The sequence below is a fragment of the Anolis sagrei genome, chromosome 1 (assembly GCF_037176765.1).
Source record: "Anolis sagrei isolate rAnoSag1 chromosome 1, rAnoSag1.mat, whole genome shotgun sequence".
Taxonomy (NCBI): Eukaryota; Metazoa; Chordata; class Lepidosauria; order Squamata; family Dactyloidae; genus Anolis; species Anolis sagrei.
This window is the reverse complement of record NC_090021.1, coordinates 165,870,376-165,896,417: the sequence shown is the minus strand read 5'-3', so window position 1 is coordinate 165,896,417 and position 26,042 is coordinate 165,870,376. Positions and strand designations below refer to the sequence as shown.

General features: G+C 40.6%; 1 protein-coding gene across 14 annotated transcripts in view; it reads right to left on the bottom strand.

Annotated features, from left to right (window-relative positions):
- ABI2 (abl interactor 2) overlaps positions 1-26,042 on the bottom strand; it is a 67,100-nt gene that overhangs the window by 2,026 nt on the left and 39,032 nt on the right. Inside the window, exons 4-11 of one of the 14 annotated variants that reach the window (XM_060782937.2) lie at positions 20,188-20,205; positions 13,876-13,973; positions 12,888-13,034; positions 11,839-11,960; positions 9,540-9,731; positions 7,901-8,059; positions 4,817-4,903; positions 3,289-3,462 (exon numbers count right to left, since the gene is read on the bottom strand). In XM_060782937.2, the coding sequence (XP_060638920.2) occupies positions 3,289-3,462; positions 4,817-4,903; positions 7,901-8,059; positions 9,540-9,731; positions 11,839-11,960; positions 12,888-13,034; positions 13,876-13,973; positions 20,188-20,205 (997 nt within the window). Of the gene's footprint in view, positions 1-3,288; positions 3,463-4,816; positions 4,904-7,900; positions 8,060-9,539; positions 9,732-11,838; positions 11,964-12,887; positions 13,035-13,875; positions 13,974-20,187; positions 20,206-26,042 lie in introns of all 14 variants that reach the window. The other 13 variants (XM_060782931.2, XM_060782973.2, XM_060782978.2 and 10 more) reach the window with 13 other exon arrangements.

Below are 26,042 nucleotides of genomic sequence, written 5' to 3'. Positions count from 1 at the left end.
TAAACAGTCTGTTACTCAACTAAAAACCAAAACAAGGCTTTTACGAGATGGCTAAGCATACCAGAATTCTCAACAATATTAGGAAATAAATTTTGTCTTGTCAGAGATGCACTGCAGCACAGGGAAGATGTGACACTCTAACTCAGTGGTTCTCAACCTTCCTAATGCTGCGACCCCTTAATACAGTTTCGCGTGTTCTGGTGACCCCCAACCATAACATTACTTTTGTTGCTACTTCATAACTGTAATTTTGCTACTGTTATGAATCATAATTGATGTGTTGGGCCTTGGCCTCTTGTAAGCCGCACCGAGTCCTTCGGGAGATGCTAGAGGGGTATAAATAAAATTATTATTATTATTATTATTAATAATAATAATAATAATGTAAATATCTGGTATGCAGTAAATCTTTTCATTCACTGGACCAAATTTGGCACAAATACCCAATATGCCCAAATTTGAATACTGGTAGGGTTAAAGTAGATTGATTTTGTTATTTGGGAGTTGTAGTTTCAGGGATTTATACAGTCAAAAAAACATTTTGAACTCCAACAACGAAGGAACTGAACCAAATTTGGCACACAGAACTCCCACGACCAACAGAAAATACTGGAAGGGTCTGGTGGGCATTGACCTTGAGTTGTAGTTCACCTACATCCAGAGAGAACTGTGGACTTAAACAATGATGGATCTGGACCAAACTTGGCACAAAGACCCAACATGGCCAACTGTGAATACTGGTGGGATTTGGGGAGGATTGACCCATGTTTTTGGGAGTGGTAATTCACACACATTCTTATGCATTTTCTAATGGAAGCATCACAATAGGAAAGACTGACTTTTTTCTAATGAATAGTGTTACAAATAACCTAAGCTGCTTCTGCTACTGCACGCCTGCTCTCCCCTTCCTGCTTGGAATCCCAGAAACAGTCCTCCCCTTGGCTGAGAGGCCAGCCAATCACAGCAGAAGAGGGCTTTTGGTGGGAGGATTCCAAAAAGGAAGAGAAGGATAGGCAGAGAGATCTTCAGTCTTCTCTGCCAAAGGGGTTCCTAAGGCCATCAAAAATATGTATTTTCTGATGGTCTTTGGTGACCTCTCTGAACCCCCCCCCCCCCCCGCCGCCGCTGCGACCTCCACCCAGGGGTCCCAACACCCAGGTTGAGAAACCCTGCTCTAACTGGTTCTACTGGGATCAGGCTTTCTCCAATAAATTGTTTACACAACTATTTAGTGAAACTTAAAAGATAACATTTCCTGCACCAATCCAGAGAAGTGATCTTGGTTAAGACGTGGACTTACTGTGCAGTGACAAATGCATAATTGGTTTTCTGAGGGTTGCGGAAGGAATCTACATAGAGGAAAATTATCGAACTAGTTCCTTCTTCAGAATTGTTCAGTGATAAAATGGAGAGACTATTTCCACCTCCCAAGAGAGGCAGAAAGCAGAACAAGAGGGGCAGGGTAGTAAAACGCTGAGCAGGCATCCTGTTCAAAAGAGATTCTCAGTCTATACAATTTTCTATCATCAGTATATGCTGACTTTTCCCAGTCCCGGCTCCCTAACATTCCCATACAGAAATGCCAACATATTTTAGGAGCCCATCGTAATTCTATTTCACTGCTACCCACCTAATCATGTGGCTGACTGCCATACAGAATTATCTTCTTAGCCACAATAAACACAGGCTCTGTTCAGATCATTAAATCCCAGAGGAATTAGCCAGGATATTCATGAGCTAAGGGAAAGGGGCCTGTTGCTGCGGCTGTGTCACTCCTCTTTCCATCCGTGGCAAAACAAATGAAGAAGTTGCAAATTGCCACAGTGAATGAGGACAAGACAGGTATGATTTCCTTCCTCTCCAGGGGGGAAAACAAAACTTACAAGCCCAAGACCATGACAAAAAGGTACAAGTACAGGGTGCACAGACTAGTACCCTTAAAACAAACAGGAAGCAAAAGATAACAAACAATAAACTATTCGACTGAGCTGATGCTCAGCTTCAAGAATGTAATGCTAATATCTGTCTTAAGAACAAGGACAAAATAATGTAATCTTTCAGATGTCGCTGGACTGCAATTGCCAGAATTCCTCAAAATGCTGTTCCGCAACCGCTGGAGGGTCACCTGATTCCCACCCCTGAAAAAAGAACTGTACATCATTTTACAGTTCAATATGATTTTGCACATTAGCATCTGCTAAATAGCATAGCAAAACATGTCCATTTATCCAGTAGTTACATTAAAAGCACTATGCCTCACATAAAATTGCAAGAGGAAGGTAACACTGGTGAACACAGATTTCAGCGCCTCAGATGTTAGACGTGTATCTGGGTATATTTGACCTGCTGATTCCAAAAATAGCTCCAATCACCCCACCCCCCCACCCCCAAAATCAGCTTCAGTTTTGAAATACAAAACATACGCTTGCCCAAAGAAAATCATGATAACCATATCTAAGGAACTAATGTTGATGTGATCTTTCTGATACAATTTTCCAAATCAGTGCCCCAAATAGCCCCAGGAACAGACCTAAAAACCAAGATACCAATTTCTGCTGTTGTTGGGCTCTGTAATGAACACTTGCTAGCAGTTTCTTTTCTGACAAATTGGCCACAAATAAAGATACCTGTATTTGAGCCCTTCTTTGGTTATTCTGGAATCTCGAATGAGAGAGGAGACTGCCTGCGACTAGGATTCAGGACAAGCAGGGAATGAAGGGGAGCTTCACAAGCCTGAATAATGCTGGTATGGCCTGGCTGCCCACAGAGCAGAAGGATTAAGAAGACTAGCTTTCAATTGCTCTGTCCCACTGCAAGACATTCCTATAACATTATGTAACACTATTTTTGTTCCTGGGTTATAAATGTCATTTCCAAATTGGTTCCAGTATTTAAAAAATGGAAAAAGATTATTAAACTGCAAACACTTTGTTTTTTGCAAGACATCCTGGAGCACATTTAGCTATTATTTTTCAAAAACTATCCCACAGAGTCTTAACCAATTCAACATGGTTTGTGGCAGCACAAAAACAAAGTTTCTGGAGTGTAACAACTACTTTAAAAGTACATACCACACAATTAAACAGGAAAGAACATTTTCAAATCAGGAAAAGAGTTTTTTTTCAAATTTTGTTACATAGTGTAATTGCACACTATCACTCGACAAAATTTTTAATACATAGAATAGTGCCTGAATTAAAAGTAAAATCTATTGTACAATTCATGCCAAAGGCACAGATAAGTCTTTTCTTCTGCTGCAACTCATCTTACAATTTCCAGCCAGCCTACCTTTCTCCAAGTAGGTCCTCGGTGCCCAGGGGGGATCCTCTTCAGCGTATGGATCACTATATTCCACCACAGCTGCTTCTTCCTCTTCATAATCTTCTGGAGGTGGTGGTGGAGGGGGAGATTCATCAAAGACTGGTTCAACTACAGGGGGTGGGGGTGGAGGAGTCTCCGAAACTAGAGGAGAATCAAAACAGTTATAGAGTTAAATGCCTACATGGCACATTCCATGGATGAGGGCTTAAAAAAAGCCAATCTCGGCCTATGTCCATTTGGGGGAGTGGGAAAGAAAATTTAGATGATACCTTTTTTTTACACAGCTCATCCAAAGCAGAAAGAGAGAAAAAACAGGACTCAAATGTTCCTTCAGCTCCTATCACTCTTCCCATAGTGCAGTGGTTCCCAACCTGTGGGTCCCCAGATGTTTTGGCCTTCAACTCCTAACAGTTGGTAAACTGGCTGGGATTTCTGGCAGTTGTAGGCCAAAACACTTGGGGACCCACAGGTTAAGAACCATTGCCTTAGTCAGTCTGTGACACCATATTTTACAGGAGATAGGACATTTTACTCTTATTTTTGCTGGTCTTTCAATCTATAGCTCTAAGTGACACTGCACTCCAATTCCCATTAGTCTCTCTATGACAGATCTTGATGGCAACTGTAGTCCAACATCATCCATCAGCTTTTCCCTTGTCTACTCAGCATGGGATTGAGGACAAAAGACATCACCCTGCTTCCATATAAAAAACCCCCTGCTAAACAGGCAAAGAACAAGAAAGCAGCCATGTTTGGTATAGTGTGGACAAGGAGATAAAGCAATAACCTATCACCTGTCGTCCACACTCATAATTATCACTTACAGTTAGCATACACAGATGAGTTTAAAGTAAGATCCCAAAATATAGCAATTCTAAATAAATCACATAATAATGTGAACTGGGGCAGAGTGAAGGGAGAGGGGGTCAGGGGACAGTTCCATCTTGTCTCCTGCATATGTCATCAGCTGGAGACCCCTCCCCACAGCACCAACTGCCGCTCTGGATCAGAATGAGGGGGGGGGGGTCAGGGGACCGTTCCATCTTGTCTCCTGCATATGTCATGAGTTGGGGACCCCTCCCCCCAGAACCAACTGCCGCTCTGGATCAGAGTGAAGGGGAAGGGGGGTCAGGGGACCGTTCCATCTTGTCTCCTGTGCTATGTTAATAATATAATATAATATAATATAATATAATATAATATAATATAATATAATATATTGTATATACATATAATATCTATAATATTATAATGTAATGCAATATAATACTAATACTAATAATATATAATTATATATTTATATTACATGAAATATTACCAATAATATTACAATATAATGGTATAATACAATATAGTAATAATTAATACTGATATTGTACTATGCTAATAATATAATATATTGTATGTATATATATGTATCTTGTAAGCCGCTCTGAGTCCCCTTCGGGGTGAGAAGGGCGGCATATAAATGTCGTAAATAAAATAAATAACTTACTATTTTCCTGAACTCTAGCCACAAATCCCATCAGTGGTAACTGAGGAGTTACCTGTAGGATAGAGGGAGGAGGAGGTGCAAGAGATACTGCAACGAAGGACAATAAAAAAGAGAAACTTTTGATTAAGAACATATTGAACCAAAAATGAAGGAAAGAATGGAATATTAAGAAGAAAGTACTTTCTTATAAGGTAAGTATTTCCAACTAATGCAAGTTTCTAGTTAAGTACAAAAAGGATCACTGAAAAGAGAAATAATAACTGGTAAACTTAAAATTAACTACAAATGCAATGACAACACAGAAACTTGCTGTAAATAATGTTAATAATACCGATAGCTCTTTGGAAGTTAAGCTACAGCAGTGGTTCTCAACATGTGGATTCCCAGATGTTTTGGCCTACAACTCCCAGAAATCTCAGACAGTTTACCAGTTGTTAGGATTTCTGGGAGTTGAAAGCCAAAACATCTGGGGACCCACAGGTTGAGAACCACTGAGCTACAGTGTGTTTCAGCAATAGACAGAGATCAAGTTTATGTGAAACATCCCCTATTGTGACTACAAAATAATATTCACAAAACAATTCTATCTGAATCACAGACATTATTAGCTATTTGGGGAAATAATTTGATGTTGCATATTAGGCTTGAATCCAATCCCCCCCCCCCCCAAATCCAAATGATTTCTGCATCATCTTTATTATGGCTGCCAAAACAATTTAGTTTACAAAATCTATTATTTCAAGATATAGAGGGAAACTACACAATTCTTCTTTCTAATCTTGGTTTTTTAAAATTTGATTGAATTCACTCAGGATGGCTCTGAGCATATGGAGAGCAATGAATAGAATAGCTTTAATGAACTATATTATATCACTGTTTAAATGAGTGTTTAAAAAATGCCAGTGTGGATTTTTTGTGCACAGCTTTGACAGAAAACAAACAAGAACGATTCTATATGAGAACCTTTAGCCTGAAAAATCAGGCAAGTGCAATATTCAAAGACCAAAGCACTGTCCTTAGGCCAATGAAGTCCTGTATTCACAGGCACATTCTCATTTGTTTTTCAACATACAAAATGTAGCTTTCAGTCCAAATGTTGGAATGCTAACAGTATACATACTTCAAAAGCCATTTTGCTTTCCCGAACAAGAAGAAGATAAAAGTGATCTGTTACCAAAAGATCGACCTACAAAATGTCCCTTCCCCTTTCTGAACCATATTCTCATGAGCATTTTCTCAATGAAAAATGACCTGCCCCTTTTCCAAAAGGCATTTTTGCTAACCTTGTCCAGCCAATTTTTTCATGCTTTGGTACCACATCAATTTGGTTGTCCTCAGCAGCCCTCTCCCTACAATGCGGCTTTATTAGGAGCGCTGTTGCTCCTATTCTGGTAAGGATCCAGGGACCTCTCTGCCATCCTCTTTGAGCAACTACAGCTCTATTTTCCAGGACTCTCTTTATTTACAAGGAAAGATACTTCCTTTGGAAATATAACTGCCAAGCAAATGCTCTCTTTAAATCAATACTTTCTTTTCGAATAGACAGATGGAATTAGTTCTGTGTGGGTGTGAAGCCAGATTCAAAAACCAACTTAGCCTTGAAGTTCAATCAACAGTCTCTGCTATTTTGAAAGCTCTCAGGCCTATCTGCATACCATATTTGTTTGAGTTTAATGTGCAATGCAATTTAATGCACATCTCAATTTTCAAAATCAAAAAAAGTATTTGCTGCCAAATGCAATACACAGTGGCAAAAGGTGCATTCTTTGTAATTTGGAGAATAGGGTGGGCAGTGGCTGCCTGCTTAGAAATCCTTCTTAAAAACAAAAGTGTTAGAACAATGGGGAAATGTTTCAGCAATTCAAAGGAAAACGTTGGAGTGCATCTATGCTATAGAATGAATCCACTTTAATTGTTCTGGCTCAATGCTATGGAGTCATGGGGTTGTAGTTTTACAAGGTTTCTCTGCTGTCTCTGCCTCACCAAACTATAAATCCCAGGATTGTGTAGCATTGAGCCTTGTCCATTAAATTGGAGATTAAGTCCCTCAAATAGGAACTTCAGGTACTCCTGAAGAGCTTTCCCCTTTGCTTTGGCTCAGCACTGAAATTACCATATTATGCAAATCTAATGCGCACCCAAATTTTGGCAGGGTAACAGAACCAAAAAAGGTGAGCATTAGATTTGAGTAAATACTGTATAATATTTATTTCAAGTAGGCTTTTCAGGCTTAGGTTTCATGAACAAGGGAGGCCATACACCTATCCCTTTAGACCACTGGTTCTCAACCTGTGGGTCCCCAGATGTTTTGGGCTTCAACTCCCCAAAATCCTAACAGTTGATAAACTGGCTGGAATTTCTGGGAGTTGTAGGCCTAAACACCTGTGGGGACCCACAAGCTGAGAACCACTGCTTTAGACTGCAAGCAATAGTTCACATTAGTGAATATTTCCTTATGAAACAACGTGTTTGTTGTACCGAAAGCTAGCTTGCCTGAATTTTCAACATTCAGATGAGTGTGTGAGTTTTTACACTGAAGAGCACAAGAGGTGTGATGTTGCATAACACATCAATCACACCATTTATAAAAATAAATGAAAAGAAGTGGTAAGTTCAAGCACATACTGTATCACATCATATGCTATTTGCTAAGAACAAGTCCCATAATAGACATTAAACACACAGAAGCACAACCATAAGTTCTGCATGATCAGAGCAAGCCATCTATTTAAGCAATATGCAGCAGTTAGGACAACATTACAAGGTCCTACTGGGTCAAGCTCTTTTTTGCAGCTTCGTGATTGGGTGGGGAATGACACCAGCTTCTGCACACTTAGTACAAATGGCTAAGAACAGATATCCTTCCAAAAATTCCTTCTTGTGAGCATATCACTGGGTATACTATGGGAAATTAAGCCTTCTGTAGAAATTATGCAGACTTACAACAACAATTTAAACTTTATAGTGGAAAAAACAACAAACAAACCACATCAGGTAATGGTATAACCACATGCAGACAAGGCCACAACACTGGCATCTTTCTTGGGAGGAAGGAGAAATGAAGTCCGTTATGGTCCATCTTACCTGGGTTCTGGCTATAAAAGGGCCCTCCATTCACTTGGTTTTGAAGGCTGTTCTGTGAAGTGATGGAGGGGGGACGCCTGTAGGGCAGGGAGCCCCCTATTGTTGGAGGGGTATGTCGCGTAGCCGGTCTATTCATGCTATAGAACTGAACTGTATGGCCTGTTTTGAAAGAAGAAAAGCATTCAGGGGCGAGGAAAATAATGCCTTGAAACTGAAGGCTGTATTTCCATGTGAGATTTGCCTCAAAGTAAGTTTCTGAAAACTATGCCATAAGTATTTAAGCCTGTTCAGATGATAACACAGTGACTACATATGAATACAAAAGTTTTCAATTTATAACAAAGCATTGTAAATTATATAACAGCCATGCTAGGCAGGAAAATGAGAATGGCACTTAAAATGCAACTGAAAAGAAAGCATGCTTGAAGATGATGAATAGCAGCATATCATACAGCATTTAACAAGAGGGGGGGGGTCACAAAATTGATTCTTTTAGCACTGAAAGAAGTTGACCAAACACAGAACAAATATATAACGTATGTTGTGACTGATTTTTCAGGCTAAGTACGCATGAGTAAGCACAATGAAGATCTGTGGTCATCCGCTCAGCCACAATGTTGAGTGAAAAAGTGCACTTGTTTGGCGGAGACAATCAGAAATTGCAGAACAGGGAGAAAGGAATCCATGGGTGAACCAGTCCCAAGCTGCCCCAGGTCTGAATATACTTCAGCAATCACAAACACAAAATTTTTCATGCAAGGTTACTGACCAGGCTTAGTCATTACAGCTGACTCATTTTTTGAGATGGTTTGACCATCACTATACCCAGATTCCCCCCTTCTCTTTCAAATCCAAGAGCATCATTATGGTTAAGTCCCCCTGAGCACATGAACATAGACGCCAGTGAAATAAGTCTGAGATATCAATTCGGCTAGTAGCTAATCTGTTCCTTCCTGTAAGTATTTAAACACATTATATACTTAACATTTATAGATTAATCACCAAGCTTCACAGTCTCTCAAAACTGTCAAATGAATATCTGATGCATTCAGACTTAGCCATATTCCAACAAAGCACTGAATATAAATATTTGGGGGCTCCTATATCTAAGTTACTCAAATTAGTGAACAGCTGTCAGAACAACTGTCAGGAACTAAAAAGATATGTATTTATTTTCAAAAACATATACATGGAGATATTAACACCCAAACTATATGATAACACAAGTGATACAGCCCATACATTTTAGACTAAACTAGACTAATGAGCAATATTTGCCTTTTCACGGGCATTGTTTGCCAAAATGCCATTTGCCAATTTGGCTAGGTTTAGCTGTCATTTCACTAAATACTGAATGAAAAATGAACACTCTGATTCTTCAAAAGCTACTGGTCCAGCATGATGCGTCGGACACAGATTTTTTGCTAAGTGTACCATGTCATAAACCTCTTGCCAAAGAACACAGAAATGACATCAACACAGAGAACCTATGAGACCTGAATGTTAGAAAACAAAATCTCTTTCTGTTGATGGAAAAAACGAATAATTTTCGGATTCATCAAAGCTCTCCTGATATTCTGATCATCCTTAGGCATCTGCATCTTGGCTCAGGTGGTTGCGGAGAGCAGGTGGGACTCACCTGCAGAAGGAGCGGAAGAGGCAGCAGGGGGAGTTGGAGAGGTGAAGCCATCGGCTAGGGGTTGAGCCCCTGCGGCAGTAGTGGCAGCAGCATCTGGGGCAGCGGAGGATGGGACGGTAGCAGGAGTGAGAGTGGTGGGAGCAGGGACAGAAGTAGCAGGAAGGGGAGAAGTGCCAGCCAAGCTGGCAGGGGCTAGTGAAAAGAGGGGGGAGAGCGGGGGTTAATAGGGAGTTAATAACCACGCCGGTCCAGGTTAGCAAGGATTAGAAAAGCCTTTTGAATATTTTGTTAGATGATCTATCAATTATGTACATTCCAGTAATAAAATATGCCAGGAAAAGGATTAGAAGAATGATGTTTGTTTGGAGAAAAAGGTGTGCAGCAAACAAGAGACAAAGAAGAAAGAAAACCGGAAACACAAACACGCTTTCCTCATAAACCTGCAAATCTAAATCACTCACTTGGGTAAATCCCATATTAGTCCTATGTAAAATAAGCCAGCAGAAATCAATGAGGCCTCATTTAGTTATGGCTAACCAGTTTCCATTTGTTTCAACGATCCTGCTCAAATGTTGATTTATCCCCTAATATTAATCTCATGATTTAGATTCTATACGTAACTTTTAAAAACATCCTCTCCCTTCAGTTGTTATACCTTATTTTATTTTACGTCCTGCCTTGCCACCCTTTTTCTCTTCCCACAAAAAGGTTATCTGCCATTCCCGAAAGCCCCTAGGAGTGACAATCTTTCAAATTGGGGGGCCACAAAATACCAATTTCTCAAAACATTTCTCAAAACAAGAAGCAGATTCCCAATAACCTCCAGATTTGTGAGTTCTGGAAATTGTAATCCACACAGCACTTGGAGGGAGTCAGAGACAGGAATCCGACCTGTTACAGTTACTTGTGCTTATTTGCTTGTGAAAAATATACATTAATATCAAACGGAAAATGGCAAACATTATTTGTTTATAAATCAGACCTTCTTTTTCAATGTCATTGTCTTTTGTTGAGTGTATAAAAACAACACAAAGTCAAAATCTGCTGAAATGAAGTGACATAAACATCTCTATTTCTATTAATGCAGACAAGTAATAATCTTTAAACATGTAGAAACATAGTTCAATATGGCCCTAGTTTAAATCCTGAGAAGATTTTGTGGCATTCCAAGAAAATGCCACAAAATATAACCTGCACTGTTGTATTGATCACTGTCTCACTGAATTCTGAAAAATTATAATGGGAGTTAATTATTCTTAATTTTGGTATTCTGTATTCCTTCATTCAATTACTCAATGACAGAACAATTCAAATATTTTCAAAACAGTGTCAATAATGTTTTAGAAATTCATAATTATGACATTGTTTGTATAAAGAATGGATGAGCAACTGGTGCTCCAGATTATTTTTGGCCAACATTTTGAGATATTATGGGAATGGTAGTCCAAAAATCTCTAGAGCACAAAATTGCCCATTCCAGCTTTAGAAGACAATTCACTTCTCCAAATATTAATGGGAGGGCACTTGCACCTAATAATCTGCTGCACCAATTGCAATCAGGAAGGAAAATTAAGATCCTATATAAGCTTGAAATTTCTACTTGCACAAAAGATCTCTATCCAGATCCACCAGTGTAAATTCCATGCATTAAGGGAATGAAATGTGATAGAAATATATATAAATAATGGTCTCTGCTGCACAAATCCAGTGTCTCTTCTCTGACAGAAGACGATGTATGACTAGAAATCTTGGTATGCAACCGCATCATCAGTCCAAATCATAGAGTTGGAAGAGACCACAAGAGCCACCCAGTACAAAACTTACAATTTTTGTTAAAAACAAACAAAAAGAAACATATTGTGGAAATATCTAGTCAATATACTTTTCTTTCTACTCTTTAGATGACAACTTCCATTTCCCTCCAAGGATGTACAGGATAGTAAAAACAAAACTTTAAAAAAATGTTAGAAGCATATGAAGAAATTTAAAACATTCATTTACTTCCCAGTTTGGCACACCGCTGGAGAAAGATGACCAAACTGAAGCAATAGTCATTTACCATAAAGGTTCATTTTTCAGAGGAACAGAGGAGTCCTCTACACAAAATGGATTACCTTGGCTTCTCCCAGAAAAGAGGCATGAGTCATACATCATACATTTAGATCTGTTTCTGGACTTTGCATGAATTGGTTATATGAACCTTCCAGAGAATATATGCATTTTCATAGCAAGGCCTAATTACTAAGATAAACAATGTTCATCACCCTAAACCCCAAGGTGAGCTTTGTTCCCCATTTACCTGGATACATACTGGGCGGGGATGGAGTAGGGACAGCAATAGGAACTCCTACACTCCCACTTCCACTGTTCTCTCGACTGCTGCTCCGACTGCTGGGGTGACTCCCTCCACTGCTTCCACTGCTGCTGAAGAAATCAAACCACCAGGATATCTATATTCCATTCAGTGCAAGTCTTATCAAAACAGCCTTACAATAAAAAGCTTGCTGAATTTGCAACTTGAAGACCAAAAACATTACACTTTTCTAAACTCATTTGTTCATGTCTAAGCATGCCTAAAACATTTTAGGAGGTGTCCAAAAGCACTAGCATTTTGGGTGGAAAAAGGACCAACCTCAGTAGAAAGCTGGTTTTACCTCTTCTCTTCCCAGTGGAAATACAGACACAACACAGGATACAGGATAACAGAAAGAAATCTCGGCAATATGCGTGTCTTTTCCCCTCCCGCACCCTTTCCCCCAATTTCCACAAGAAAGTCATTTTACCAAGTCTATTTTCAAACTATTATTTGACTTCTGTTGGTCTAGGAGGAAATGTTTCTTGAACTAACTAAACTATCTCACACTTCAAAGTTTTCTACTTCAAAGCAACAAAATCAGCACAAAATCTCTGATTTCAAAACATTTATTTTATGAATAGGAGCCTCATTACTCCTGTTGACAGGTGTCACATTTAAAAAAATGCATGTCCTATATATATTTAAAAACCCTCTAAAAATAAAGACTAAGTGCTTCAGAATAGACAGGTCAATAATGAAACTGAATGAGATGCAAAATATATCAAAGACCTTATTTTTTCCTGTTGCACAAGTCAGCGAGTCAAATGTATACATACTGCTTCTGAACAAACGATTCTTAGACAAAACATTTTACATGGTACAACACGTACTATAAGCAGCGTGGTTTCCCTTAGACTCCCAATGGATTTCCCAGGAAATCACATGAACCTATGAAGGTCTAAGTGAGGGATGGGGGTTAAAAGCAGATGGCTATACACGGTGTTGCGTGTCTTAATTACTGTTAATATTTGGCGCAGGAGCAGACTGAATACCTGTAAGTGCGATTCCTCTGATTCACAGAAGCTGTTCTAACAGGGCTCTGCTGCGAGGGAGCCATATTACGGGTTGGGCTAGGTACATAGTCATTTGGTACCACTGGAGGACGCACTGGCTCCAGTGTGCGATAGGGAGAGTGGCGCCTACACAAGAAAAACATATACGTATGGAAGCAATTTCAGACAATGAAATACACCAAAGACCTTGGGGCAAGGTTGTGTATAATTCCTGCTCACTGAAAGGTTTGAAAATGCATAGGGCAGAACCCAGTCCAGTGCCGGTGCAGCACCGGAGGAGGATCCCCTTAGGCTCAAGACAGTCCAATATTCCCCTGCTGGTATATGTGCAATAGGTGCACAAGGATCTGTGCACACTTCCTGCAACCTCATCCAGCCCACTCTGTCTTTCATTGCAAAATGGGCTGTCTTCTGGTGTGCACGTAATCTGTACTGAGCAGAGAAGGTAGGCTGGATAAAGATGCAGAAGGCATACACAGAGCAACCATTTTCTCTTGCTGGCCTAGCTGTGCCATATGTGCCACACTTGTGCACATGCAGGAAGAAGGGGTACGGGGATGTAAAGAGGGAGGCACGAGTCCACTGAGCCTATAAGGCCTTTCCCCATCCTAACACCATGTCCTTGGTGCATCTAACTAGACCTGCATAATTTTTTTCTGTTCTTTTACTATAGGTTACTATAGGACAGCTACTTATCCCAGGTATACAACAGAAAACAGGGCCTAAACTATAAACAAAACATAAAAGGCTCCTGCAGGAATTTACTTGGCTTATTACCTTCTCTTGGCTATAGTATGAATACGTTATGTGCTTACTAAGTACACAAAAAAAGACATCTCCAAATCCCACAATGCCACTTTTAATCACTTACGAGCCACCAGGCAATAGCAACAGTAATACATGATTTCTATCTGCTCCCTTAGCATCTTCCCCAACCACCTTTTGGCAAACATAAAGGTGTACTTACCCAATGGTTCCTTTCCCTGACATTGGTGGACTGGGTGGTTTCTGGGTGGGAGGTGTGGTACGAGGGAGACCACCCATTTTCATATTCTGTGTACTAACCTGCATGAGAGGCAATGGGAAGAGAAACAGACCATCCTGAAACTTCAAGGAAACAGTAAGAATGAAACAAGATTCCTTCCCCAACTGATTTACATTTTTCATATTTACTGCTGTATTATTTTATTCCCAAACTCAAAAGAGGCAAATGATTTTGAAATGCTCTATTTAAAATACTTATACGCCATGCTCAAAGTTATTAGCTACACGCAAAGAACATATGGTTATATGGTGTGTTTAAGAGGTGTTCTGGTTGCATGTGCTTTTAGGCCATCGGATATAAATTTGGATCACTAGCAGTGTGCCAGAGCACAGAAAATATTTCAGGCTTATCCAAACAAGTATGTTCATATGGCTGCACTCTACATCCATTTAACTGCAGTAAGGTATGCTGAACTTTCCATGCCCACCACAAAAATGTGGTTCTCTCAGCTCAATGCAGGACCACTTCTTTGATTATAATTCTAGCTCAGAAACTTTATTAAGTATATTTTCAGGAGGAAACCACATTGAGCTGACACAGGTTTACTACATGGAAATGGATACACAAGGCAGCCTATGTGTACACTGGAAACACATATTTGCGTTACATATGTATTGCCATGTGAGTATGCAAGACAAATAGGGGTTTTCAACTGGACAGATCCACATGCCCAACAGCTGGTTGTGGCTGAGATTTCATGCCACCTAAAGCATTGGACAGTACAAGTTAGTCACAGTGTAATATAAGAAGTGTCCCTCCAGGCAATTATGAATTGACATCCAGAAAACCACTCATTTCTTCATTTAGACAGAATTTCACTAGACATACCTACCACAGAGAGTAAGATCTTAATTATCTGAAGCTCTTTTAAAATAAGCACAACAGAAACGCAAGAATGGGAATGATAAAAGCCAACGATTCCTGAAATACAATAAATCTAGTATCCCCATTTCTGGTGGGAGGAGGGTGTAAATGCTTTGCCAAGCTTCAATGAATCTCTCTCATTCTGCTGAAACTAGCAGATCTGTTCCAAAGAAACAGGAGCAAGTGTTAAAGTGGGACAACCAGTGCTGTTGTACCAATGGCGTCCATTGTCCTTGCCAAGTAAGGGCACATTCATGTTCATTTGGTAGAGTTCCTTCCAGTGCCTCTCTCTCTACAAGGTTTATAGGAGCTACAATGACCAATAAGCATCCACCAAAGCCATTTCTCATAACAGCTGTAGACTAGTTGCTTTCTAAACCAAGAACGGAAGAGCTTGTTCTTTCTGCTACATGCCAGATTCATCTTTAGACACCATTACCATGGTTCATACTGTTGCAATGAGAAAGAAAAACAAAATAGGGAAGAGCCAAAATGCCAGAGAGTCTGCTAAATGTAGCTGCAAATCATTAATAATATTTAATTCTTTGAATCTTAAACTAAACAGCCTAATGTCGCTGAAAATAAAGATATTTAAGATATTTGTGTATTGTGATGCTTTAGATCTGCATTAAAGACTTTTACAAATTAGCATCATTCTTAACATATGCAATTTACTTGCAACAATCTGATCAAATTAGCTTGACCTTTAAAAAAGTGTGTGTGAGAGAAAGAGATGATCTTCCTAGTATTTATTGCCAGAAAATGACCATTTCACCAGCAGGTTGTAATCTATTTTATTGATCAGTTTTATGAGGTGCTGATGACAGTACTGCAAATATGGGGCGTGAATAATGGCATGTCTTATGGGGATCACCATCAATGTGAACCGATCTAAGAAAAAAAAACCTCTTGCTTACAACCACATAAATCATGAACGAGAGAGACTATAATGTCTTATGGGGTCTACACCCAATTGCCAGTCCCAATTTAGAATGGACTCACTGTAGCACTGCAATATTCAGCAATGGAGTTAGTGGTTCTACTCTAGGTTGGATAATAACCTGCTTTGACCAGAAAAAGTTTGCTATTGCCATCACTCCGATTAAAAAATTCAGCAAACCTGGCTTCAGACCTCAGCCTATTTGAGGGACCTTGAAAAAAAACTACTAAATTGTACCTTTAATTAAAAAAACAACTGAAGTCAACCTAAAATATCCACAAGTTTTATGGAATATCCTGGGTTCCAGATCTAATTTTCTTTTCTTTTCTTTTTTAAAGAACATTTCTGTAAGTAGGTATTAAGATCATGAGAAAAAGACCCCAGCTGAATAGCTTTCAAACCAACATTAACATATACTGAAAAAGTATTAAATCATGCAGTTTTAACCTATAATGCTATCTCTGTAAGATTTATTTATTTATTTATTTACAGTATTTATATTCCGCCCTTCTCACCCCGCAGGGGACTCAGGGCGGATTACAATGTACATATACATGGCAAACATTCAATGCCATAGACACACTACATATATAGACAGACACTCAGAGGCTATTAACTTTCCAGCTTCTGGCCACCAGGGGAGCTGTCACTTACTCATTCTTTGCATAATTCCTGGAGATTTTTTATGGCCTTGTAAATCAGTTAATTTAGCCTCCCCACAAAGTGGTGCCTAATTTTCCTACTTGACAGATGCAACTGTCTTTCGGGTTGCAAAGGTTGACAACCAGCTACACAATTTTGGTCGGGAGCTCACTCTGACCCAGGCTGGCTTCGAACTCATGACCTTTCGGTCAGTAGTGATCTTAATGCAGCTGAATCCCAGCCAGCTGCGCCACAGTCCCGGTGCAAGATCCAAGCCAATTTAAAGTTTGAAAAATAAACTCTCTGTATGACTGAATCAATACATGTTCTATTTGGAAAACTATCCAAACCCTTGGACAGTTTAAGTTAGGGACCAAAACAAAAAATGGGCTGATTAAAATACTTTGGAGCAATCTCTAAAGAGCTTTAGAGTGGAAATCTTAATGGTATGAGAACTGCATCATCCAAGTAAATAATATATAGACATGTCATGACAAATGCCCTTAACTTGAAGCATATGTTTTGACTATTCTATCTCAGGTACATAAAACAGAAACCTATGATTAGCTAAATAAAGCTCCTGAACTGGTGCAAGCAAGAGAAGATCTATTAACTTGTTTGAAGTCTGATTGTGGACATTATAATCATGTGGTTCTCAAACTTTAGATCTCTATGTGTTTGGTACTTCAACCCTTAGAAGCCTCTCAGCCAATCTAGCCAATGGTCAGGGATACTGGGGAACAGGAGTCCAAAATATCTGGAGGACCAAAGAACAACTGGGTTACGCCACCAAAAGAATCTGCACTAGTGTTACAGAACATGAACAACTCCACAGATGGCTTAGGCTGCAATAAACTACATTCAATATATTACTATCTCAGGTCAGTTCTCTGATCTTGATCCAGAGGACTACTCAACTATCTCTGTTTTGCCTGTGGGAGTAAGCAAAGGTTGGGTTTAGGTTCACTGATAATTGATCTGCTCCTGGAAACAATGGAAACTTCTTTTTTAAACTCAGATTTCATGTTATTTGTATTATGGCATAGAATGGTAGACCACCAACAGTACTACCTTTTTGAGCAGGTCGGAGTGCATGCTTCTGTGAGGTAAGAGGCTATGCTGTAGTAGTGCTAATAAACTCCCCTTGTCAGATAAGTTTCTCCTGAGAAGCTCAAATCTTAGATGAAGAAAGCTTGGGAAAAGAAACTTAGGCAAAACTCCAACTTAGCAGGATCCAAACAAATCCTGCTGCTGACATACCAGATGTGAAACAACCAATATGTACCTGCAAGTTGATTAGACAATACTCAATATTCAATTATTTACATGCTCACACCCCCACCAAGTATGATAGCATGCATTTTTAGTTGGGAGAAGGTAAAAGAGCCATTTCATAGCCCATGGGGGGGGGGGGGGGCTGTGAGGTGCTCAAGAAGTATTCATTTTATAGTTTTGTAGCTGGGAGAAAAAAAATACTTCCTGGAAATTTAGCAGGACAGTGGCACCTCTTTTATTCACAAGTATGAGCCAGCAGTCATGGGGGTGGGATCCAGCATTGGGAAAACTGGTTTCTGAGGGCAGAGGTAATATAGTGCAACAGAACTGCAGTGGTGGAGCATTAATCTCTACCTGCAAATAGTAGGATCTCAGTCTTAAAAACCATGCAGAGGATTATCTCAACAACACTTACACAAGACAAAGCACTCTTGTAACTTGTATATGATAAAAGTGCTCGGTGACCGCATTAGACCGATTACATCGTAAACGACAGAAAGCCATAGGAAACCTGGAGTCCCATGGGCTACATGAAATCTGCGATAAATTAGCCTGCTCCGCTTTTTCAATCCCTATCCAATTGGGGAACTGGACAGCTCTTTCCCCCACATGGACTAATAAAGTGATTTTCAAAGTATGGATCTAGCCAGATATATTTTTTAATATCCTTACTTCACATACATGAATGAGTGGGTATCCTGAAGAACTGTGAATACATAGACATTGAAATGTTTGGGGTGAGTATTTCCACATCCCAAACCCATCTCCCCCCTCCCCACAATGGGAAGGGTCTATATTAGTGAGAGGAAATATTTTTAATAGAGAAAGTGTGAGATGGTTCTGGCTGTGCCAAATACTGACAAGCAGTTTGTCGAGAAAGGGCTTGTGAAGGAATGTAGCCCTCTAAGAAAAAAAGGCTTTCTTAGGAGCATCTACACAGGCAGGAATAGCCGGGACTGTTTCAAAGTGCAATACTTCACACCAGTTCCTGGAGAAGCTACACTACCTGCCCCCATCCCACAGTAATGGCAGGAGAGAGCCCTGGCCAACCAATAGGACTGAACCGAATTTGGCTTGACTGGGCAGCCAGCCTTACCTTTGTTGTCCTATCACTGTTGTAGCAGCAGTCATAGAACTTCGAAGTGCTCCTAGCCATCCCTTGGGTGCCCTTGTTAGCTTGAAGAGAGGAGGAGGAAAGAAGGGGGCAATCCCCATCCGCTCTCCAGGTCACACAGCCACCCTTACTAACATCAGCAAGGGTACCCAGGGATGGCCAGGAGCTCTTTGAAGCTCCATTTCCTCTGCTACAACAACAAGAGCAGGTGCCACCCCTCTGTCCCCATGCTGCAGAGCCAACCGAAAGCAGAGGACAGCCATGTGAACAGCAGGCTCAACTGTTTTCACTACCTCAAAATGCAGAACTGCTCCAGAACTTTGGGGAAGCTCCAGAGCATTCCCAGACCTTGCGTAACACAGGGTAAAAACACATTAAGCAGCCTTGTCCCATGCTGCCGGCAAGAAAACTCCATGTGAGTGCCATTGAGGTGATGTTTGCCAATGCCTTTGGTTCTGCCCTAGAATATACAGCTATCAGACAAACCTTGAAACACTTCCATTTTAAGACAGGAACAATACAATTCATAATTTTTAAGCTCTGTAGGAAAAAAAAACCTTTCAAATGCAGCCTAGGGAAACACAGTTGTCACATAATAAGATACAATACATTATAGTCTCAAAAGATATCTTGACAAAAGCATAAGTAAAGCAATGAACATTTTTTTCTGAAAACCTGAGATGAATGTGACATAGCTGGTCTACAGGCTGAAAGATATGAAAGCCAACTTCCTATTGTCCACTACCTCTTTAGTCTCGCTCATATTTAAGTCTGACAATAAACTTAGAAAACTAGAGAGTGTCTGCCTGACTGAGGCCCCATCTACACTGTAATATAATGCAGTTTGAAACTGCATGTTATGGCTACTGTAGTCTCATATAATGTAGTTCAATGAAGTTACACTGCATTCTATGAGTCAACACTGACCATATAATGCAGGTTCATATTGTATTATATGGCAGTGTAGATGGGGTTTCAGATATTTGTTCCATTCTACAATTCTGCTAAAACTAAACTAACAAATGGATTGCGGGTATTGCTTCTGATGCAGCAGCTAGAAACAGCTACTCAATAATGTAAGAAAGGGGGAGGCATGCCTCAATTTACTGTTGAATTTTCAAGATAGGAAATGCTTGCAAACTCAAGTACCATTCAAAAAAGCAGCCAAATCACATCATACAACAGACAAAAAGATTATTACAGAGGGGGAGGTCTAAGAATAAATTTCCGTCTTATTTTTCTGTTAATTATTCAGATATTGTATGCAACATTTTACCAAAAAGCCCTAAAGGTAGTTGTTTGAGATTGCATAATTCCCATGCCTTGTGAAAAATTAACACTCTCCCCATATGTAACAGTCTGAAGAAGAAGAATGACATCCAGTCCTGTCATTTCTTACCTTAAATCTAAGCAACCACTTAATGCATAAATGAAGCAAATAAAAGAGGTAAGAAAGAAAAGCATTGAAAAGTTAGTTGAAACTTCAGAATATGGAGAGAGAAAGGAAAAAGAAGTTAAGCATTTAACATCAACAAAATAATGTATCAGTAGATCATAGAAAGAGTGATTAAAGCAGAATGTGTCATGAACAAAAGGTTTTCAAGAGGAATTATTTATTACATTATAGACTAACAGAACAATTTTAAGACACGATCAATTTTAAAGGGGTTAGTTAACATTCAATGTTTCAAGCACTGTTTCATGAGACATAACAGAAAATATTAATTCTCTTCTGCCAACCAATCTTGTTACTAAGGAAACTACTGGAAAATTAAATTTACTTAGAATAGATTGCAGAAAATCAGAATATTGCACTTGAATTCTTTTCTCTTGAGAAGAATGTGGCATATTTCACGCCTCTCATGCAATACTAGAAACATTGAGCATTACCAAATATAACCCTCTGCAAATCTGATGCATCAGAAATCTTTCACTTGCTAGGCTATGCAACTTGCATAAACACTTTAGTGATAGAACTGCATAAATTGTAGTTGACTGTATCACTTTTGTGTAGCAGCTGACATTTAACTCCTTAAATTAAAGCATATAATTAAAAATCTGTATTCTGTTACATCCAATAAGCAAACAGGTCTTGTGGCCAAAATAAAAGCTACACATTGAAAATATAACTAAAAATATGGTTTCCACCAGGAAGATGATATACCTGATGTCTTTGTCCTGTCCTGCAAGTGATTCCCTCTTGCAGAATTAAATGTACTCGATCTTTCCCCCCCCCCAAAAAAAAACTACAGATTTAAGTAATCTCACTATACATTTCTCTACAAATACTTTTCCTTTATCTTGCTCTTCTGCTAAAGGGCACTAACAGTGCTTAATTCAGAGAAGTTTGCCCTGGGAAGATAGGTGGTTAAATCTTACTCTCTTCCAATTCATTTTCATGTTTGGGGGGAAAAATATAGGTTGCTTACCTGTAAACATAGTTTCCCAAGTGGTCACCTGCGAATTTACACATATGGTATAATCCGGCGCTCGCGCCGGCAGCAACGGAAGGTTCACGAGACTATTTTGACCGTTAGAGCAGCCCCTCCCGCCCCTCTCCCCTCTATAAATAGCCGTCAAGAGGGGCTGCGGCCAGTTCTTCCGTCGCTAAATAGCTATATAGAAGAGCTGGGCATGACAACTAAATGTAGAGGGGAGGATGGGCGGGTTGTGTAAATTCGCAGGTGACCACTTGGGAAACTATGTTTACAGGTAAGCAACCTATATTTTCCCCACGTGGTCACTGCGATTTACACATATGGTAGACTAGCGAGCTGCTACCTTGGACGGTGGGCGTCATGCCACAGCTGAAAAAAGCACCGCCCTGCCAAAGGCTGCATCTGTCTTCGACGCTACATCCAACTTGTAATGCTTCACAAAGGTAGTCGGTCTAGACCAGGTGGCTGCTCTGCAGATTGTCTCAAGTGGGATGCCCCGGAGAAACGCCGTCGAGGTGGCTACTGCTCTTGTAGAATGTGCTTTAACCTGTAAAGGTAAGTCTTTCCTACTCATCTGATATGCAAGTTTTATAGTAGAAACAATCCACGATGCAAACCTCTGCAAGGATACAGGAAAACCCATGGAGTCCTTCCTATACTTCAGGAATAACCTCGTGGATTTCCGGTAAGTCTTAGTTCTATCAATATAATAAACAAGAGCTCTACGTACATCTAACAAATGTAGCTTCTTCTCTAAAGAACTAGTTGGATTTTGGAAAAAAGCTGGTAGTATAATTTCTTGCGACGTATGGAATTTACTTGTCGCTTTCGGAAGGAAGGATATATCAGTTCTAAGAACTACTTTATCCTTATGAATCCTCATATAGGGTTCGTCACACCTCAGGGCACACAATTCCCCTGCTCTACGGGCTGAAGTAATAGCGACTAGAAATGCTGTTTTCCAGGACAAATATGCCATGTCCACCGTTGCTAACGGCTCAAATGGTGGCTTGGACAAAGCCGTAAGCACCAGTTCCAAACTCCAAGACGGGGCAATAGGCGCCATTGGAGGTTTCAGATTCTTCAAACCTCTCATAAACAGGGATACCATCGGGTCGCTAAAACACGACGGCATACCTACTTTACGCCTAAACCAAGAAAGGGCTGCCAGATAACATTTTAAGGAAGACCAGGACAAACCCAAATCAACTAAATGTGCCAAGAAATCTAATATAACTGAAGTTGACGCTGTCAAGGGATCTACCCCTTTGATCTGAGTAAATTTTGAAAATCTAGACCACTTGTAAATATAAGATCTTTTTGTTGATTGTCTCTGGGCAGCTTCTATAATAAGTCTGACTGGACTGGAAATATGCGCCATGCTGTTAATCTCAGCTTCTGGACATCCGGGTATAGAACCCATCCGTCCTGCTCCGTCAACAGGTCCTCCCTCTGAGGTAGTGGCTTGAATATTCTTTTGGACATTTCTAGAACTAGGGAAAACCATGGCTGCCTCGGCCACCATGGGGTGACTAGTATCCCTTGTGCTCGATCCTGGAGTAGCTTCGACACTACCCGATGAATAAGAGGAAACGGGGGAAACGCATACACACTCCGACCCCCCCAATGCAAAAGAAACGCGTCGCCTAGACAATTGGTCATCAGATTCCTGTAATCCCGGGCGCAAAACAGTCGACACTGAGTGTTCTGGGCCGAAGCAAAGAGATCTATCTCCGGTTCTCCCCAGGCCCGAAAAAGTAGGGCTGCAACTTGTCTGTTCAAAGTCCACTCGTGGTGAGTGAGAGGATTCCTGCTCAAGAAATCCGCTAACACATTTTGCTCTCCTGGTAGATGTATTGCCATGAGAAAAATGCCCTTGTCTATGCACCAATTCCACAGTCTGAGTGTTATCTCTAGCAATCCTCTTGAGTGAGTTCCTCCCTGCTTGTTTATGTAAAACATTACTGTTGTATTGTCCGTCACTAGTTGGACCACCTGATGTCTTAGGACCGGTTCGAATGACTTCAGTGCCTTCTCTACAGCTAGTAACTCTAACAGATTTATGTGATATGTCGTCTCTATTGACGTCCATGACCCTTGGGCGGTCAATCCGTCTACATGTGCTCCCCAACCCATGAGTGAGGAGTCTGTGGTCAGAATCTTGGAAGGCCTGGGCTGATGAAAAGGAAGGCCAGTACAGACATTGTGGCGCTCCGCCCACCACAACAGATGGTTGCGTTGTTGCAAAGGTAAAGACAGGCGCGTATTGGACTGGTGCAACAAAGGGTCGAAGACCGACAGGAACCAGGACTGTAGGGGTCTGAAATGCAGCCTCGCATGAGGAGTCACCGCAGTTGTTGACGCCATGTGTCCTAACAATACTTGGATCTGTCTGGCCCTTACGACGTCTCTTCTTGACGCCTGTAATACAAGGTCCTGCAACTTCTTGAAGCGCTCCTCGGGCAGGTACGCTTTTTGATTCTCCGAATCCAAGAGCGCTCCAATGAACTGCATCCTTCTTGAAGGGATGAGATTGGATTTTTCCCAGTTCACTATCAGACCTAGGGACTGGAGAAGAAATAAAGTTTTGTCGATATGTGTAAGTAATAATTGTCTTGAATGTGCTACAAGCAACCAATCATCAATATACGGATACACCGTTATACCAGCTGTGCGGAGGTAAGCCGCCACTGTGGACATGCATTTAGTAAAGACCCTTGGTGCTGTCGCTAAACCAAATGGCAAGACGTTGAAATGGAAGGCTTGATTTCCGACCATAAAGGCTAGGAATCTACGATGGTGCACATGAATGGAGACGTGGAAATAAGCGTCTTTCAAATCTATCGATGCGAACCAAACATTTTTATTTAACAAAGGAAGAATAGTTTTAAGTGAAACCATGCGAAATTTCTTAGTAATTATAAACTTGTTTACCCCTCGTAAATCTAGTATTGGGCGTAGGCCACCTCCTTTCTTAGAAATCAAAAAGTATCTCGAGAAAAAACATTGTCCATATAATGATGGTGGTATCGGACATATTGCTCCTTTAGAGAGTAATATCTTAATCTCATCTAAAAGTACAGGAGAAGGGGATGTGGCTCTAACATGCCCAACTGGTGGTAAACTATCAAACTCAATCAAATAACCATTTTTAACAATTTGAAGTACCCATGTGTCAGTAATAATACCTGACCATGCATCATAAAAAGGAGCTAAACGTGCTCCAAAAAAAGGTAACTCGGAATTAACACTGTTTAAGTTTCTATAAACATGAGGAGTACAATCTTGTAACGATGTGGAAGAAACTAGGTCAGGCGAGTCAGACGTTCCATCGCCTGTAGAGGAAATGTCAAAAACGCTGTTTGTTTCCTCCTGGGCGACTGGGTTTACCCCGATACGGCTGGAACCTATTCCTCGCCCCATAAGACTGCTTCCGTGGGAGATACGGCTTATTATTTTGAGGCGCACGTTGACGTTGTTGGCCTCCATAAAAATTACCAGCACTTCTTCTAAAATACGAAGGAGATGTCTGCCATCGAGGTTTTTGCTGGGAATATCCCTGTCGAGGAAAGCCATAAATTTGCATGGTTTTTTTCATCTCCTGGTTATGCTTCAGCTTTTCATCTGTCGTGGGATGAAAAAGGCCTTCCACATGCAATGGTAAGTGCTCTGCAAGAGAGCGTCCTTCCTCTGATAGAGCTGACGCACGAAGCCATGCATGTCGCCTTATTGATGTCGCATTGCTGAAGATCTTCCCTGCAGTTTCTGCCATGTGTTTAGCAAAGTCTTTTTGGAACTTTGCTAGCAGTATAGCCTCAGTGTAGAATGCCCTTGGCAGGCGTTGCTCGTTTTCCGGAATGTAGTCCATAAATGGATGCACTTTATTCCATAGGAAAGTCTGGTATGCGCTCATGTACGTGGCGTAATGAGCCATCCTAGTAAAAAGTCCAGCAGCTATGTGGGCCTTTTTTCCCATAGCATCTAGTTTCTTTCCTTCTTTATCTGAAGGAGTAGGATTTAATTTCTTGCCTTTTTGTCCATGAGCAACCTCAGCTATGACAGTGTTTGGTGCTGGAGGCCTAGCTATCCAATTCGCAGAGGATACATCAATCCTATAAAGATTATCCACTCTTCTCGGAATTGCAGGGGTCAAAGAAGGAGAGCCTTCAATTGTTTTAGTAAGTTTCAACAAATAAGGCAATGCTGGAAGAGCAGTTGAGATATTGGATTCCTGCTGTTCCGCAGGAAACATAGGGTCTTCCACAGACTCTGGCTGTTTAGGAGTTGGAAGGTCAAGCGCACGGATCATTCTAGTTATTAATGATGCAAACTTAGAGTAGTCTTCATTATTAGGATCCTGCTCTGCTTCTCTATCATTTTCTTGAATAATCATTTCCTCATCAGATGTTTGGGATTCATCTATGAGTGGTATCTCAGCATGCCGGATAGGTGATAATTGGTCCTGTGAAACTATTGGTTCCTGGACTTGAGTATGTGCCCTTTTCCTTTTGCCTGAATGTGTTTTTATTCCTTGTACAGAGTCACTGTTTGTAGTATTACTAGTATTGGTACTGGTAGAGGGCCATTGCATAGGCACTGGCGCTCCATAGCAAAACATCTGGCCATTTGGAGCCATTTGCCAGAAACCTCCTTGGTTCATAAAAGGAAGGGGAAGTGGGTATTGCCCCCCTTGGTTCATGCTCCCTTGAGCCATATACATAGGAGGGTATTGGCACTGTCCCCCTTGGGCTATACCTCCCTGATTCATGTATTGAAAGGGAGGAGGTTGGCATTGAACTCCCTGACTCATGCCTCC